This window comes from Martes martes (genome assembly GCF_963455335.1).
Source record: "Martes martes genome assembly, chromosome: 13".
Lineage (NCBI taxonomy): Eukaryota > Metazoa > Chordata > Mammalia > Carnivora > Mustelidae > Martes > Martes martes.
In genome coordinates, this window is record NC_137901.1 from 86564452 (window position 1) to 86580600 (window position 16149).

The 16149-nt window shown below is 43.4% G+C and overlaps 1 protein-coding gene across 1 annotated transcript in view; it reads left to right on the plus strand.

Moving 5' to 3' along the window:
- KNTC1 (kinetochore associated 1) overlaps positions 1–13964 on the plus strand; it is a 77247-nt gene extending 63283 nt beyond the window's left edge. The window contains exons 53-63 of the mRNA XM_080821594.1: positions 262–380; positions 1477–1612; positions 2272–2367; positions 2737–2793; positions 5663–5717; positions 5800–5863; positions 6606–6735; positions 8933–9022; positions 9482–9627; positions 10489–10579; positions 12977–13964. Coding sequence (XP_080677720.1) covers positions 262–380; positions 1477–1612; positions 2272–2367; positions 2737–2793; positions 5663–5717; positions 5800–5863; positions 6606–6735; positions 8933–9022; positions 9482–9627; positions 10489–10579; positions 12977–12997 — 1005 coding nt within the window. The 3' untranslated portion in view covers positions 12998–13964. The remainder of the gene's footprint in view (positions 1–261; positions 381–1476; positions 1613–2271; positions 2368–2736; positions 2794–5662; positions 5718–5799; positions 5864–6605; positions 6736–8932; positions 9023–9481; positions 9628–10488; positions 10580–12976) is intronic.
- The last annotated feature ends 2185 nt before the right edge of the window (positions 13965–16149 follow it).

The following is a 16149-nucleotide window of genomic DNA, read 5'->3' on the forward strand; positions in this document are numbered from 1 at the left end:
AGCAATGGTCAACGCCGTGTCGAGGCAAATAACGTCTTAGCATCACTGTGAACGTAGTTTTGACCCTTTCCCACTTGAAAGAGTCTGAGAGAGGCCCTCCAGGGCTCCACGGACCACACTCTGAGAACCACTGGCCCCCTAAGGGCAGAGACTGACCTTAAGTGTTTTTTGTTAAGTGAGGTTTATGCCTGAGCGGAAACTCACGCACGCAGCCCCAGCGCATGCGCGTGCGCGCCTCTGCTCACCTGCTTTGGTTTACAGAGCCTGGGCGTGCGCCAGCTGACGTTTGCCCACAGAGCACGAGCTCTCCAGTGTCTCCTGTACTTGGCCGACAAGGAAACTATAGAATCTCTCTTCAAAAAGCCCATGGAAGAAGTGAAGTAAGTGGTATTTTGTAAGTTGTGTTAAGAAATAGGAAACATGGGGTGCCTGGCTGGCCCAGTCGGTAGAGAATGCAACTCTTTTTTTTTTTTTGATTAACATATAATGTAGTATTAGCCCCAGGGGTACAGGTCTGTGAATCAACAGGCTTACACACTTCACAGCACTCACCATAGCACATTCCCTCCCCAATGTCCACAACCCAACCACCCTCTCTCTACCCCCTTCCCCACTGCAACCCTCCAGTTTGTTTTGTGAGGTTAAGAGTCTCTTATAGTTTATCTCCCTCCCGATCCTGTCTTGTTTCATTTTTTCCTTCCCTACCCCAGAACCCCCCACCCTGCCTCTCAAATTCCTCATATCAGGGAAATCATATGATAATTGTCTTTCTCTGATTGATGTATTTCGCTCCGCATAATACCCTCTAGTTCTATCCACGTTGTTGCAAATGGCAAGATTTCATTTCTTTTGATGGCTGCATAGTATTCCATTGTATATATATACCACATCTTCTTTATCCATTCATCTGCTGATGGACATCTAGGTTCTTTCCATAGCTTGGCTATCGTGGACATCGCTGCCATAAACACTGGCGTGCATGTGCCCCTTCGGATCACTACATTTGTATCTTTGGGGTAAATACCCAGTAGTGAGCACACGACTCTTGATCTGGGGTCATGAGCTGAGCCCCAAGTTGGGTGTAGGGCTTACTTTAAAAAAAAAAGGAAAAGAAATACGAAACAGATTGGTTCTTTGGAAGTATACATTTAGGCCCCTCAGTTTGTAAGAGTGCATGAGAGTAGACGTGTAAACCTAGTTCTGGTGCCTCCAATGTCCTTGCCATTTTGGCAAAGGGGACATAGACCTCTGAGAACATCTTGTTTCCCTAGTTTTTTGAGGCATTTAGGAACTGAATGTTTTCTTGATCTTGCTCATATTGATTTCTTTCTACTATTCTATTCAGTGAATATATTTAGAAGCCTAAAAAATAGACATTTAAAAATAAAGAGGCCTAATATTGCCCTACGGTGGCTTTTATCTTGAATGTAAATGTGGTCCGTCAGAATGATTCCCATCAATGCCTCTGTTTTCCAGGTCTTACTTGAAATGTATAACTTTTCTGGCGTCATTTGAGACTTTGAATATCCCCATCACATATGAATTATTTTGCAATAGTCCTAAAGAAGGAATGATTAAGGGTCTATGGAAAAACCACAGCCATGAATCCATGGTACGTACTTGGAGTTGTCCGAGGGTGGGTCCCTCATCTTCTCTGATGTGCTCGTACTCACCCAAACGCCCGAAGCCAGAGAAGCTCTTCATTCCTGAACAAGCCTACTGCTTGGAGACGGTTTCTCCTTTCCTATCCTGACAGGTGACACGCAGCTTGGAGTGTCCCCTTCACCTCTGTCCTTGGAAGCGTAGGGCTCGATCCCCACCACCAGCAAGAGGACACTTTTGTAGTCCCTTCCCAGGCCCTGTGTGTCCTCATCCAGATGGGGGAAAGAGACTGTCCCCGTGCCAGGAGGGGTGGGCCTCCTCTTTCTCCTCGTTGCCTCTGGGAATTCAGTCTCTGAGGCAGTTGGAGCCCAGGGTGAGAAGGTTACGGGGCCAACAGAAAAATTGCTCTTGGGTAGAAAGAAGGCAGTGGGAAAAGTCCTAGATGCTGTTTGAATCCATGACAGCAAGAAAGAAAAAAGAATAATCTTAGTCTCTTTTTTTTCTTTGATTGGAGAGATAGGGGGACTTCACTGAAATCAGGCAGTAGGCACACCTAGATTATAAGCATATTTGGTGTGTAGCCGCCATACCTCTTCCACAGGTGGTTTGATTTCCTGGTATCGTGAAGCAGTATGATTTTTTTTTTTTTTAATTTCTTTTCTGCTTCAGGCAGTCAGATTGGTGACTGAGCTTTGCTTGGAGTACAACATCTACGACCTGCAGCTTTGGAACGGTCTCTTACAAAAGCTTCTTGGCTTCAATATGGTAAGACTCTGCACCCTGGACTGCAGTCTGCATGAAAGGTTTTGCACAGCAAGTCTAGAGCATTCTGCACGGATGCTGGTGATCACACAGATGTGTGCTGCAAACCTTCAGTCCCCTTGGGGTCGTGCCAAACTGAACTTGGTCTTGGGCCAGAGGAAGTACTGGCTCAAAAATGACATAATTTCGCTGGAAACAAATGGAAGCTTCCCTGACCTTTTTTGATATTTGTCATTTAGTGAGTGAACTTCCCTGGTGGTTCTCATGGTAGATACATTCTACTGATCCTTTTTTGAAAATTTAAGAATCTGATATTTCATGTTGAAGTTTTCCATTTTGGTCATTTTCTGAACTGTATTTTTTTTTCCCCAGATTCCTTATCTAAGGAAAGTTTTAACCGCCATCTCTAGTATCCATCCTTTATGGCAGGTATGTGGTTTCCTAAACTAAATTTTATAGAATTTAATCCTTAGGGGCACCCAGATCGCTCAGTTAAGCGTTGACTCTTGATTTCGGCTCAGGTCTTGATCTAAGGGTCCTGGGATCGAGGCTCATGGCACGCTCTGCACTCAATGGGGAATCTGCTTGAGATTCTCTCTCTCTCTCTCTGCCCCTCCCCCTGCTCATGTACACTTGTACCCGCTCTCTCTCTCTCTCAAATAAATCTTTAGCAACAACAACAAAAAGAATTTAATATTTATACTTGATGGCTTTGTGGCTGCCAGTTGCATTGGGTAAAGTAACCAGCTCCTCAGTAAAGAACGGAACTGATATCCCATTAAAATGGGGCCGGGACCCAGAGTACGTGGCTCAGAGGTCACCTCTCAGAGGACCTCACCAGCCCCAGCCCTCCAGGCTTCCTGAGCCACACCTCCATGCACACGCTCCAAACCCTGGCTCTGTGGTAACACCTGTCACAGTGTAATTTGTTTTGCTACACGTTCGACTACCCCTCCCGGACTTGGAGGATCTTTAAATCAGACACCATGTCTTATTTCCCTTTTCTACATTTCACAGATTGTGCACCATATAATCACTATGTAATGTGGAAATATATCACTTATTCTTAGCTTAATACGTTAGAACAATATAGAAACATGCTGAATAAAACATGAAAATTCTCCTTTACTATTTCCCATCAAAATTATGTCCCCAGAAGTAACTACTGTTTGTACTATGTTTTCTTCTAGAACTTTCCTGTTCTCATATAAGCACATAATGTGTGCATCTGTATGTGTGTGGGTGTGTGTACATTTTTGTACATATAAATGCAATGACATTTTAATAAATTTTTTTTCCCACATAACATTGGTGCCTTGGAGACTGTTCCATAGAGCACATAGAGACCTACTTTCTTTTTTTTTTAATTGATATTATAATTCCCATGTAAAATGTACCCCTTTAAAGTATACAGTTAAGGGGCACCTGGCAGGCTCAGTGCATGGAGATTGTGACTCTTGATCTTGGAGTCTAGAGTTCAAGCCCCACATGGAGAGTAAAGATTATTAAAAAAAATAAAGTTTCAGGAATAAATCAATAAATTGTATAATTGAGTGGTTTCTTTAAAAAGATTTATTTATTTATTTATTTGGCAGACATTGATCACAAGTAGGCAGAGAGGCAGGTGGGGGCAGGGGGAAGCAGGCTCCCTGCTGAGCAGAGATCCTGATGTGGGGCTCGATCCCAGGACCCTGAAATCATGACCTGAGCCGAAGGCAGAGGCTTAACCCACTGAGCCGCCCAGGCACCCCAATTAAGTGGTTTTTAATATATTCACCGCATTATGCAACCATTACCACCTCTCTAATTCTTGCACATTTTCTTCACCCCGAAAATATGCCCCATATCCATTACCAGTCACTCCCTATTCCTCCCTCTTCCAGCCCCTGGAAGTGTCTTTGCTGGACATGTCATATCAGTGGACTCATGCAATACAGGGCCGTTTGGGCTCCCTTCACTTGACATCATGTGTTCAAGGTTCATCTCTGGGTATCAGATGTCGGGGCTTGATACCTTTTTACTGCCAACTGATGTTCGCTGTATAGACGCACCCACGTCTTACTTATCCATTCATCAGTTGATGGATTTTGGGGTTATTAAGAATAACAATGCTCCATGAACATTTGTGTACAAGTTTTTATGTGGATATATGTGTTTTTTTTTCTTGTGAGCATATACTTAGGTATGGGATTGTTAGATCTTATGAGACCTCTACATATAATTTTTTTGCATCACATTACTTTTAACTCTTAATTATTCTCTATAATAAGGAGTAAAATGTTGCATAAGTCACTTCACCCTTCCCGTATGAGTGGAAATTTATGTTGCCTTATTCATTTTTCGAAATCTTTTCTCTTGTCTGCTTGGCCCTTTCCTGTGACTCTTAAGTAACGTCTGGCACACAACAGTATAAGTTTTGTTTTCTGAGTTGGGTTCTGATGCTTTTTTTCCCCAAATGAAACAGTAATGAATTGGCCAAGATTGTATAATACGACCCTGAACTATACAGTTATGAAGAAAATTACCTAAGGGCACCTGCCTGGCTCAGTCAGTAAAGCATGCAACTTTTGATCTTGGGGTCATGAGTTTTAATCCCGCTTTGGGTATAGAATTTACTTTGAGAAAGAAAGAAGGAGGGCGCCTGGGTGCCTGGGGCTCATACAATCCTCATTTACTTTGAGGTTGGTCAGTTAAGCGTCTGCCTTCGGCTCGGGTCATGATCCCAGAGTCCTGAGATCGAGTCCCACATTGGGCACCCTGCTCAGTGTTAAGCCTTCTTTCCCTCTCCCATTCCCCCTGCTTGTGTTCTTGCTCTCGCTGTTTCTCTTTATCAAATAAATAAATAAAATCTTTTTAGAAAGGAGAGAGAGGGGCACCTGGGTGGCTCAGGGGGTTAAGCCTCTGCCTTCAGCTCGGGTCATGATCCCAGGGTCCTGGGATTGAGCCCCGCATCAGGCTCTCTGCTCAGCAGGGAGCCTGCTTCCCCCTCTCTCTCTGCCTGCCTCTCTGCCTACTTGTGATCTCTGTCTGTCAAATAAATAAATAAAATATTTTTTTAAAAAAGAAAAAAGAAAAAGAAAAGGGAGGGGGAGAGAGGAAGGAAGGAAGGGTAGGAAAGAGAAAGAAAGAGAGAGAGAAATTGTCCTAAAATCTAACCATCTCAAACAGGAAGATGCCAGCGTATGATTTTGGTCTTAGCATCTAAAACATAAGCTCCAAGTGTATAGTTCTGTGACTGCAAAACCAGAGAGTTCATGAAACCCCAGGCATGAATCCCACAATGTGCTTGTCTCCCCAGGTTCCCTACTTCAGCAAAGCTTGGCAGCGTGTGATTCAGATACCCCTGCTTTCAGGTATTTCGCTCTCCCCTGAAATATCGACAATAGCATTTTATAGCTCTGTACGTGTGTGTGCATTGTTGCTATTTATTTTCAGCATCTTGTCCTCTGAGCCCGAGTCAGTTATCAGACTGTTGTGAGAGTCTCGTTGCTGTTCTAGAGTAAGTAAAATACTTGTCTTCTTACCCCAAAAAGTCATACCTGTTGCTTCTAAAATTCCTTTCTAATAAACCTGTCTTTCGAGTCATTCCTTCTTTTGGGGATGTTAAGCACAGCACTTGTTTCTAGGATAAACTGTCTCTCATATTTTTACAGTGTCCACTCTGCACAAGCAGCTCGTAAACTGAGCGTCAGTAAGCCTTCTCTAAAATTAGTCTTAATTAATGTACAGAGTACTTTTCCAACTACCTCCATCACGCAGTGTTTTCACAGAGGTTTTGAGTCTTCAGAGAACGTGTCTTTAGGCACGTGTGGGCTCTCAGACATAATCACAGCAGCAAGAAGCACTCTGTGCTCCTGTAGGTTATTTTATTCCACGAAGAATACTGTGAAAGGGGCACCTGGGTGGCTCAGTGGGTTAAAGCCTCTGCCTTCGGCTCGGGTCATGATCCCAGGGTCCTGGGATTGAGCCCCGCATCAGGCTCTCTGCTCGGCAGGGAGCCTGCTTCCTCCTCTCTCTCCCTCTGCCTGCCTTTCTGCCTGCTTGTGATCTCTGTCAAATAAATAAATAAAATCTTTAAAAAAAAAAAAAAAAAAGAATACTGTGAAAGACTCGAGCTACTCATTCCTAAGTGTATGTTACGCCCCAGCACTTTAATGCTTAAAATCATTGAAAGCACCATCAGGTAATTAACTCATGAATTAATGTAAGTAATACTAACAAATTTATGTGCTCTGTTGAAGATGTCCCGTTTCAGATGATCTCGACATGGTTGGAATAGCCAGGCAGTATGTCCAGTTAGAGCTCCCGGCTTTTGCACTGGCCTGCCTGATGCTCATGCCCCACTCGGAAAAAAGACATCAGCAAATTAAGGTATCTTGGCAAATTATTCCTCTGGGGCTGTCCAAGAAACAGAAAGTCTCATACTGCACGTCCCCAGCAAAAGGCTGGTGGTTTCCTTTTTGCCGGACCTGCAAGGCATGAGTGCATCCGTTTGTGTGGGGCGGGAGGTTTGTATGCAGGTTTAGCAGGAGGTAAGCCTGAAAGATAGATCAAGGTCCATCTGAGGGATGCCTTAAGAGGGGTTTGGACCAGGGGCGCCTGGGTGGCTCAGTGGGTTAAAGCCTCTGCCTTCGGCTCGGGTCATGATCCCGGGGTCCTGGGATCGAGCCCCACATCGGGCTCTCTGCTCAGCAGGGAGCCTGCTTTCCTTCCTCTCTCTGCCTGCCTCTCTGCCTACTTGTGATCTCTGTCTCTGTCAAATAAATAAATAAAATCTTAAAAAAATAAAAACCACATTTATAGTGCTAAAAAAAAAAAAAAGAGGGGTTTGGACTAGGGCACTCAGGTGGCTCAGTCGGTTAAGCATCTGCCTTTGGCTCAGGTCATGATCTCTCAGGGTCCTGGGATCTAGGCCCACAGCAGGCTCCTTGCTCAGCAGGGAGTCTCATTCTCCCTCTGATCCTCTGCTTGTGCTCTCTCTTTGTCAAAAAATTTTTTAAAAAATTAAAAAAAGAAAGATTTTATTTATTTTTTTATTTGACAGAGAGAGACACAGTGAGAGAGGGAACACAAGCATGGGGAGTGGGAGAGGGAAAAGCAGGCTCCCTGCTGAGCAGAGATCCGATGTGGGGCTGGATCCCAGGACCCTGAGATCAGGACCTGAGTCATCCTTTGGCTCAGATCATGGGCCACCCAGGCTCTCCAATAACAACTGAGCCACCAGGTGCCCCAATGAAAAACAAACAAACAAACAAACAAAACAAAACGTGGGACACCTGGGTGGCTCAGTGGGTTGAAGCCTCTGCCTTCGGCTCAGGTCGTGATCCCAGGGTCCTGGGGTCCAGCCCCACATCAGGCTCTCTGCTCAGCAGGGAGCCTGCTTTCTCCGCTCTCTCTGCCTGCCTCTCTGCCTACTTGTGATCTCTGTCTGTCGCAAAAGAAAAACAAAGAAGGTGAGAAAGATTTGGACCTTGTTCTCTATCGGGTGGAGGTCGGGGGACAATCCGTTTTCCTAGAAGAATAAGATGAAGGGACGCCTGGGTGGCTCAGTTGGTTAAGCAGCTGCCTTCGGCTCAGGTCATGATCCCAGCGTCCTGGGATCGAGTCCCACATCGGGCTCCTTGCTTGGCGGGGAACCTGCTTCTCCCTCTGCCTCTGCCTGTGCTTGCTCACTCTCCCTCTCTCTCTCTGACAAATAAATAAATAAAATCTTTAAAAAAAAAAAAAAAAAAAAAGAATAAGATGAAGTGCTCAGGCACTGCTTTAGAAGGAACAATCCATAGGCTTGATCGGAGGAGAGAGGCAGCAAGAAGGGAAGAGTGGGAAGGGGGAAGCTGTTGACTGGACGTGTATCTTACTTGATCCACACACAACAGCCTGTGGATGGCCCGGGAAGGCTTGAGGGGGTCCGTCCCCAAGGTGGGGTGGTGGCATCGAGGATGAACCGGATGGAGCAGCTTGACTTAGTGATTGGATGCGGGAGATGAGAGAGGGTTTTGTGTGTGGGTGTCTGACAAAGGGAGCCATGAGTACTTTGAGGACAGAAATTTAAAAATAACCCATTCCCTTTACAATACAGAACAAATAGAACAAAGCACTTGGTAATGATCTTCGCTGTTTCCCCAAAGGTAGATAAGCCAGTAGATCGAGACCTACATAAATGAACATGCATATTTTTTTCATCTGTCATTTGGTCTGTTCATTGCGTTTTTTCACAGCCATCTGTGCTTGTCTTTGACTTCGGGTTATTTTATTTTACTTTTTTTTTTACTATTCATAAACTCATCCGTTGATGCTTTTCAAAACTTTAGTATTTAAATAGATTCCTTTTGGCACTTAGAATGACAAAATGTTTGTTAAACAGCTCTTGCTGTTACAGTAGGTATTTGTAAAATGTCTTCTTATTTCCATAATTTTTTGTTTCATGATAGAGGTGGGTTTTTTTTCCTATAATAGAAATTCTTAAAGATATTCCAAATTTAAAAATGAAAGCCTTTCAGATTTAACAGAAATTAGTAGTAATAGCACTTTTCCATTAACTGTGTTTTGATTTTTTTTTTTTCTCTAGAATTTTCTGGGCTCGTGCAATCCTCAGATCATTTTACAGCAATTAGAAGAGCATATGAATACTGGCCAGTTGGCAGGATTTTCACATCAAGTAAGCGGCAATTTCATTTCATTTTTGCTATGAAAAGCTTGATATTAGAAGGTAATAATTTTCCCCAAATGAAAATTAAGCTGAAAACTACTATATCTTTTTGGCAATATGTAAAATTATTTTGCTTTTATTAAAACCTTTGTAAATGTTTTAAAAGGCAGAGACCCCTCTCTCTTATTTGGGCTGTGCTCAGTGGAAAATCTGTAGCCTTAAATGCTTGTTGTTGTAAGTAGATCTTATTCGGAAAAAGTCCCAAAGTGCTTAACAGCAATTACTTCTTGCTGATTTAATCTGTTACTAAAATAGGCCAAAACCTCTCCCTTTCCCCACTCCATTAGAAAAAAGGCTTAGTTACAACAAAATGCTGATTTAACTTGTGATTGTAAGAAGCTTCTGGGTATTGAATAAGGCCTTGGAATTTCACACATTTTTAATATAATGATACCTGTTATTCTATAGATTAGAGATCTGATTCTGAATAATATCATCAGTAAGAAGGAGTTTGGGATTTTGGCAAAGACAAAATACTTTCAAGTGTTGAAATTGCACATGATGAATACCAGCAACATCACTGACTTGGTAAACTATCTGGCAAGTGAGTTAAGGTAAGTTAATTAACAAACAAACAAAAACACCTTACTGTAGAATTTCCTTAAAATTTACCTTTATTTTGGAGGGAAAGATCAAACAGTTGCACAACTCTCTGGTCGTAATGAAGGGCTCTGCGTATTAAGCTGTCGCATTACTACACACACCCACAGGCTGGTCGTCCTGTAACTCAGTCCCTTCGAACGTGAACTTGGAGTCAGACAATCAAATAAGCTTTCTGAACCCCCAAATAGGTGTCTCACAATCCTGCTTCAAGACCTGAGTTACATCTTTCTTCCTTAGACACTTGCCCAGAGACTTGGGGGCTTTTAACCAACTGAGCCACCCAGGCGTCCCGGGGGGCTTTTATGTAATATAATTTTTGCTAAGCTTGACTGTCTAACTTTCCCACACCCACAAGTTTAGAAACCAGCTTCTTGGGTTGGGAATGAATTTGGAAAGTGAAAAGGAGAAGGGAGAAATGGCTAGCACTGATGAATGGCAGCCCGATCAGGATGGAAGTCTCTCCTGGGCCATCCACACATTTCTTCGGACTGCGTTGGCCACTCAGGATGCGTCCCTTTCTCATTACCATGCCATGCATTTCCTTCTGCTTTTCCATGCATTTCCTTTCCCACTTGTGATCCAACCAGTGCTACATGTTATCATTTATAAACATTACTTTCTGAGATATAATCTGTATGTATATATACATACACACATGCACATATAGGCACATATTTCAAGTATGCAGTTTGTTCAAGTTTGACATATATACCCCCGCAAAGCCATCACCGCAATCAAGATAGCAAACTTATTTATGAACCCCCTACTCTGAGAATTTTCTCATGACGCTCTTTTGCTTTCCAATTCCATAGTTTAGATGAAGCTTCAGTCTTTATTACTGAATATTCAAAGCACTGTGGGAAACCCATACCAGGAGACACCGCTCCCTGTGAAATCCTGAAGGTAAGGCTGGCTCACTGTTACTTGAGTCCTGATCTGACACCATTTATAATTTTAGGGTCTTGATATCGAACCAACTTGTTCTGGTGTTGTGGAGATAAATGTATTTTTATGTGTAACTATGTATATTGTTGTGTTTTGCTTTTTGTGTAAGTGGGTCCTAGACCAGAAATCAAGAGGCCATGATTCTACTCTGCAGACATGTGGCCTCGGGCCAGTCGCTGAGCCTGTGCGGGATTTAATTTTTGGATCTGGACCACATGGTCTCTTGGATGCTTTCCAGCATTACAGTTCCTCATAAAGTCTTATTTTTCATATTGAAGCAAGTGAAAAATTTCAAGAACCATTGATTAATTGGGGATTAATTCCTTTAAATTCTTCCCCTTTTTAATTACCAAAAACATGTTCACTATAGAAAAAAAAATTTGAGGGGTGCCTGGTTGCTTAGTCGATTAAGCATCTGTCTTCAGCTCAGCTCAGGTCATGATCCCAGGATCCCAGCATCCTGGGATGGATGCCCCACATCGGGCTCCCTGCTTGGTGGCAAGCCTGCTTCTCCCTCTGCCTACCATTCTCCTTCCTTGTGTGCTCTCTTTCTCTCTCTCTCTTTCTGACAAATAAATAAATAAATTCTTTAAAAAAAAAAAAAAGAAAAAAATTTGCAAGAGCCAAAAACAAACAAACAAACAAACAAACCCTAATCTGTTAAAATCTGGCTACCCACAAATAGGATCACTGTTAACATTTTCGTATACATCCTTCCAAATATTTTCATGTGTGAAATATGCATATAAGTTATTCTTACTCCTATCCTTAACTTAAATATAGGGTAAAATGTTTTACTCTTTTTTATTTATTTATTTTTTTCAAGATTCTATTTTTTTTGGGGGGGTGGCCTGAGTGGCTCATTCAGCTAAGCATCTGCTTTCGGCTCAGGTGATCCCAGGGGCCTGGGATTGAGCCCCGCATCTGGCTCTCTGCTCGCAGGAAGCCTGCTTCTCCCTCTTCCTTTGCTACTTGCCCTGCTTGTACTCTCCTGCTCTCCCTGACAAATAAATGAAATCTTTTTTAAAAAAGATTTTATTTTATTTTTTAAATTTTTATTTATTTATTTGCTAGAGAGAGAGAGCATGAGGAGGGGGAGCCACAAGTAGAGGCAGAGGGAGAAGCAGGCTCCCCGCTGAGCAAGGAGCCCCATGCAGGGCTCAACCCCAGGACCCTGAAATCATGACTTGAGCCAAAGGCAGACACCCAACAACTGAGCCACCCAGGCGTCCCAAGGTTTAATTTTTTTTTTTAACTAATCACTTCACTCAACATGGTGCTCAAACTCACAACCTAAGACCCAAGAGTTGCATGTTCCACTGACTGAGCCAGCCAGGCACCCCTAAATTTTTTTACTTTGATCGTGTTTTGGTAGTTTTAGTAAACCTTATTAAATTATTGTGTCTTTTTTTTCCCTCCTTGGGTCCAGATCAGGCATAAAATAAGCCTACATTTTGTTAACTTTCATTAATAATTTCCCTTGTACACTTCCAGTCTGTGTGTTCAGTGGCAAAAGATTACTTTTTTTAAAAAAGGAGATTATTAGGGCACCTGGGTGGCTCAGCCATGAAGTGTCTGCCTCCAGCTCAGGTCATGATCCCTGGGTCATGGGATCGAGTCCAGCATCTGGCTCCCTGCTCAGCGGGAAGCCTGCTTCTCCCTCTCCCACTCCCCCTGCTTGTGTTCCCTGTTTTGCTGTCTCTCTCTGTCAAATAAATAAAGTCTTTAAAAATAAAAAAGTAGGGGCGCCTGGATGGCTCAGTGGGTTAAAGTCTCTGCCTTCGGCTCAGGTCATGATCCCAGGGTCCTGGGATCGAGCCCCGCATCGGGCTCTCTGCTCAGCAGGGAGACTGCTTCCCCCTGTCTCTCTCTCTCTGCCTGCCTCTCTGCCTACTTGTGATCTCTGTCTGTCAAGTAAATAAATAAAATCTTTAAAAAAAAAAAAAAAAAAAAAAAACCTCTGCCTTCAGCTCAGGTCATGATCCCAGGGTCCTGGGATCGAGCCCCACATCGGGATCTCTGCTCAGCTTCCTTCTCTCTCTCTGCCTGCCTCTCTGCCTACTTGTGATCTCTGTTTGTCAAATAAATAAATAAAATCTTAAAAAAAATAAAAAATAAAAAAGTAAAAGGGAGCTTATTGATTCAGATAAATTTGTGGCCCTTAAAATGTGTCTGTTTTTCTCTAGTCCTATCTATCTGAATGTCGAATAATTAAATATAGAGATTTTTAGCAATACAGTTAAGTCTTCAATTTTATAGTTTTTTTTTTTCAATTTTATGGTTTATCAGACTGTTTTCTATTGAAAAAAACTAAATGACACTAATAAAAATGCTTCTGTGCTTCTTCCCATTTAGATGTTTCTTAGTGGATCATAGTTGATCATCCAACCTTTTTTAAGAAGAACAAAGGGAAGTTTGGAGTCTACTATGAACTAATCATATTTATTACAGTTTTAAAATTGTGCAATTGATACAACTTGTCAAATGTTAACCAGCAAATAACGACTAAGGTGCTTCTGCAGTCTGATTATGCCGTAGAGAACTCACGTCTTGAGTTAATAAACCTTTTCTTTACCAGTCACTTGTATAAACTTATGGACACTATCTTTTCTGCACCCCGTATGAAGGAAACTAAATGCAAAAATACTTTGCTCCCTCCACAAGATAAAGGACTACTTATATCCTGTATCTTCAGATACAAATGAGAACAGTGTCAGTATTTCTAATGTAATTGGAGTAAATGTGTCCTAAGTTTTGTTGCAGAGTGGCCAGTGGCTAGGCTGAAAAACAGAAACCACTGTCTAGCTATTTTAGGCAGAGGGATTGGATGCCAGGAATTGGTTACAAAGGTGTTAGAAGGACTGAAAAACAACAGGGAAGTGGGGGGTGGCGGGGGGGCGGTAGAGGGGCAGGGGGGCGGCTAGAGAGGCAGAAGGAGAGGGGTGTTAGCCGAGATCAGAGCCTGCTGAGGACCCTGGGTTGGGCGCCCCCACTTTGCAACACTGAGTTGGAGGAGCCCACAGCTGCTCTTGGTCACCCCCCTGCGATGGCTGCCGCTGCCAGGCCACCACCAGAAGAGAAAAGAAGCAAATCTTTTGCTTTTTCCAAACTTCTAATTTTCATGCCAATGCCAAGAATGACAGAACCAAACCGGAACCCATCTGGCAGGGGCCTCGGGGAGACTCAGTCCGCAGGCTGTCAGCCGCAGCAGTACGCAGGCTGGCCGGGGGGGGCAGTGTGGAGCTGAAGGCCCGCAGCCGCCCCCAGCACACCTCGTGCTCTGCCTCTGCAGTCTTTTTCTAGAGGGGTGTATAACTTGAATAAACTGAATTTTATAAATCAGAATGAGCTTCCCTTTGTTTTTCCAGTTGAGAAAAACATTATTCTATACAGAAAACCCAGTGTAGCATTGTGATTAAAAACTTGGGCTTGGGGGGGGGGGGTTAAAACTAGCCTGGATTTGAAGCCTGGCTCTGTCCATACTAGCTGCATGATCCCGGACAAGTTACGTAACTTCTCAAAGCCTTAGTTCCCTCATTTGTAAAACCTCCTGAGGAGGTTTAAATTCTCCTCCATTTACTCTGTTCTGGACATTCGGACCACGCCAATATTTTTCACAAAGCTTTTTCCGTATTTGGGATTATTTCCTTTAGATGGATTCCCAGAACAGACCAGGAACAGATTAAAGGGAACGAAGAACGTCTTGAAAGCTCTTGATGCACATTGCCAAACTCTGTGTGTTCTCCGAGATCTTCGCAAACGCCCATTCCCACCAGCAAGAGGCGGGTCTGCTCTACCTCTTCTCCCTAACATGGACCAGTCTGACTTTTAAAAACTTTCTGCTGGTATTATAGGTGAAAATGGCATCTCACGATTTATGTCTGTATTTCTTTGATACTTATGTGATGGAACCTTAAGAAAACCACCTGACTGCTTTTGGAAGCAGAACCTGGAATTGTCTTCTTGGGCATAAATGTGCAAGGCACAGAAGGGGTCAAATGGTGGCACCAGAAGGTAACAAATGGGGAATGACTCTGTGTGCCTGACGGACTCAAGCTAAGCTGAATGATTCTTCCCCCATCTTAGCACTGGCGTCGTTGTTCCCAGGAAAGTTCTGACTGGCAAAGGGTTAGCTTCCCGCATGCCACAGAAGTAACTTTTTGAAACATAAATATATTTAAATTTATTTTCAGTTTATCTGAACTTCAGATATGCAATTAGCCAGAATCCTTGTTCTATTTATTGTATTTTAATTAGCCTTGATTATTTTCCGCTCTTGCCTCCATACAGCCATTCTCCATACTGTTTATCCTTAAAACAAGTCAGATCTTGGGGCGCCTGGGTGGCTCAGTGGGTTAAAGCCTCTGCCTTCGGCTCGGGTCATGATCCCGGAGTTCTGGGATGGAGCCCCATATCGGGCTCTCTGCTCCGCAGGGAGCCTGCTTCCCCCTCTTCCTCTGCCTGCCTCTCTGCCTACTTGTGATCTCTCTCTGTCAAATAAATAAAGTCTTTTAAAAAAAAATGTTAAAAAAAAAAAAAAAAGTCAGATCTTGCCTGTACCTGCCTCACACTTTTCACTGGCTCCCCATTTCACTTAGCACAAGACCCAAGTTGCCAACTGAGGCACATAGGCATCTTTGTTCAAATCAGAAATAGAATCCGTTTTAGGAAGATGAGTTACAAAAAGCCTCCCCTCTAGTTGGTTAAGCATCTGACTCTTGATATCCACTCAGGTCTTGATCTCAGGGTCCTGAATTCAAGCCCTGCGTTGGGCTCCACGCTGGGTGTGGAGCCTATACTTAAAAATTTTTAAAAAGGAAAAAGCCTCTTCCCTTGATAGATCTACTGCAAAAAGGGACTCCCTGGAAACGGTCACATTTGTAAAAAAAATGCTGGATTTCACGGGCACTTGGGTGGCTCAGTAAAGCATCTGACTTCAGCTGCTCAGGTCATGATCTCAGGGTCCTGGTACTGAGCCGGGCATGGGGTTCCCCACTCAGCAGGGAGTCTACTTGTCCCTCTCCCTCAGCCACTCTCCCTAGTGGTGTGTGCAAGCACTCTTTCTCTCTCAAATAAATAAAATCTTAAAAGAAAGCTGGACTTCAGTTACAGCTCATTGCTACCTTCCATTCATATAGTGGCTTAGGAAGGTCCTGCATGATTTAGCCCCAACTTCCTTTCTAGCCTGGATATCTACCACTTTCTCCTTTGACCAGCCTTCCCAACCAGCCCAGCCAAAGTTGCCTACCCCCCACCAGTCACCGGCTATGGCATTTACATTCTTTTTTTTTTTTTTTTTAAGATTTTATTTATTTATTTGACAGACAGATCACAAGTAGGCAGAGAGAGAAGGGAGGAAGCAGGCTCCCTGCTGAGCAGAGAGCCCGATGTGGGGCTCGATCCCAGGACGCAGGGATCATGACCTGAGCCGAAGGCAGCGGCTTTAACCCACTGAGCCACCCAGGTACCCCTGGCATTTACATTCTTAGTTCCTTCTTTTTTTTTTTTAAAGATCGTATTTATTTGTC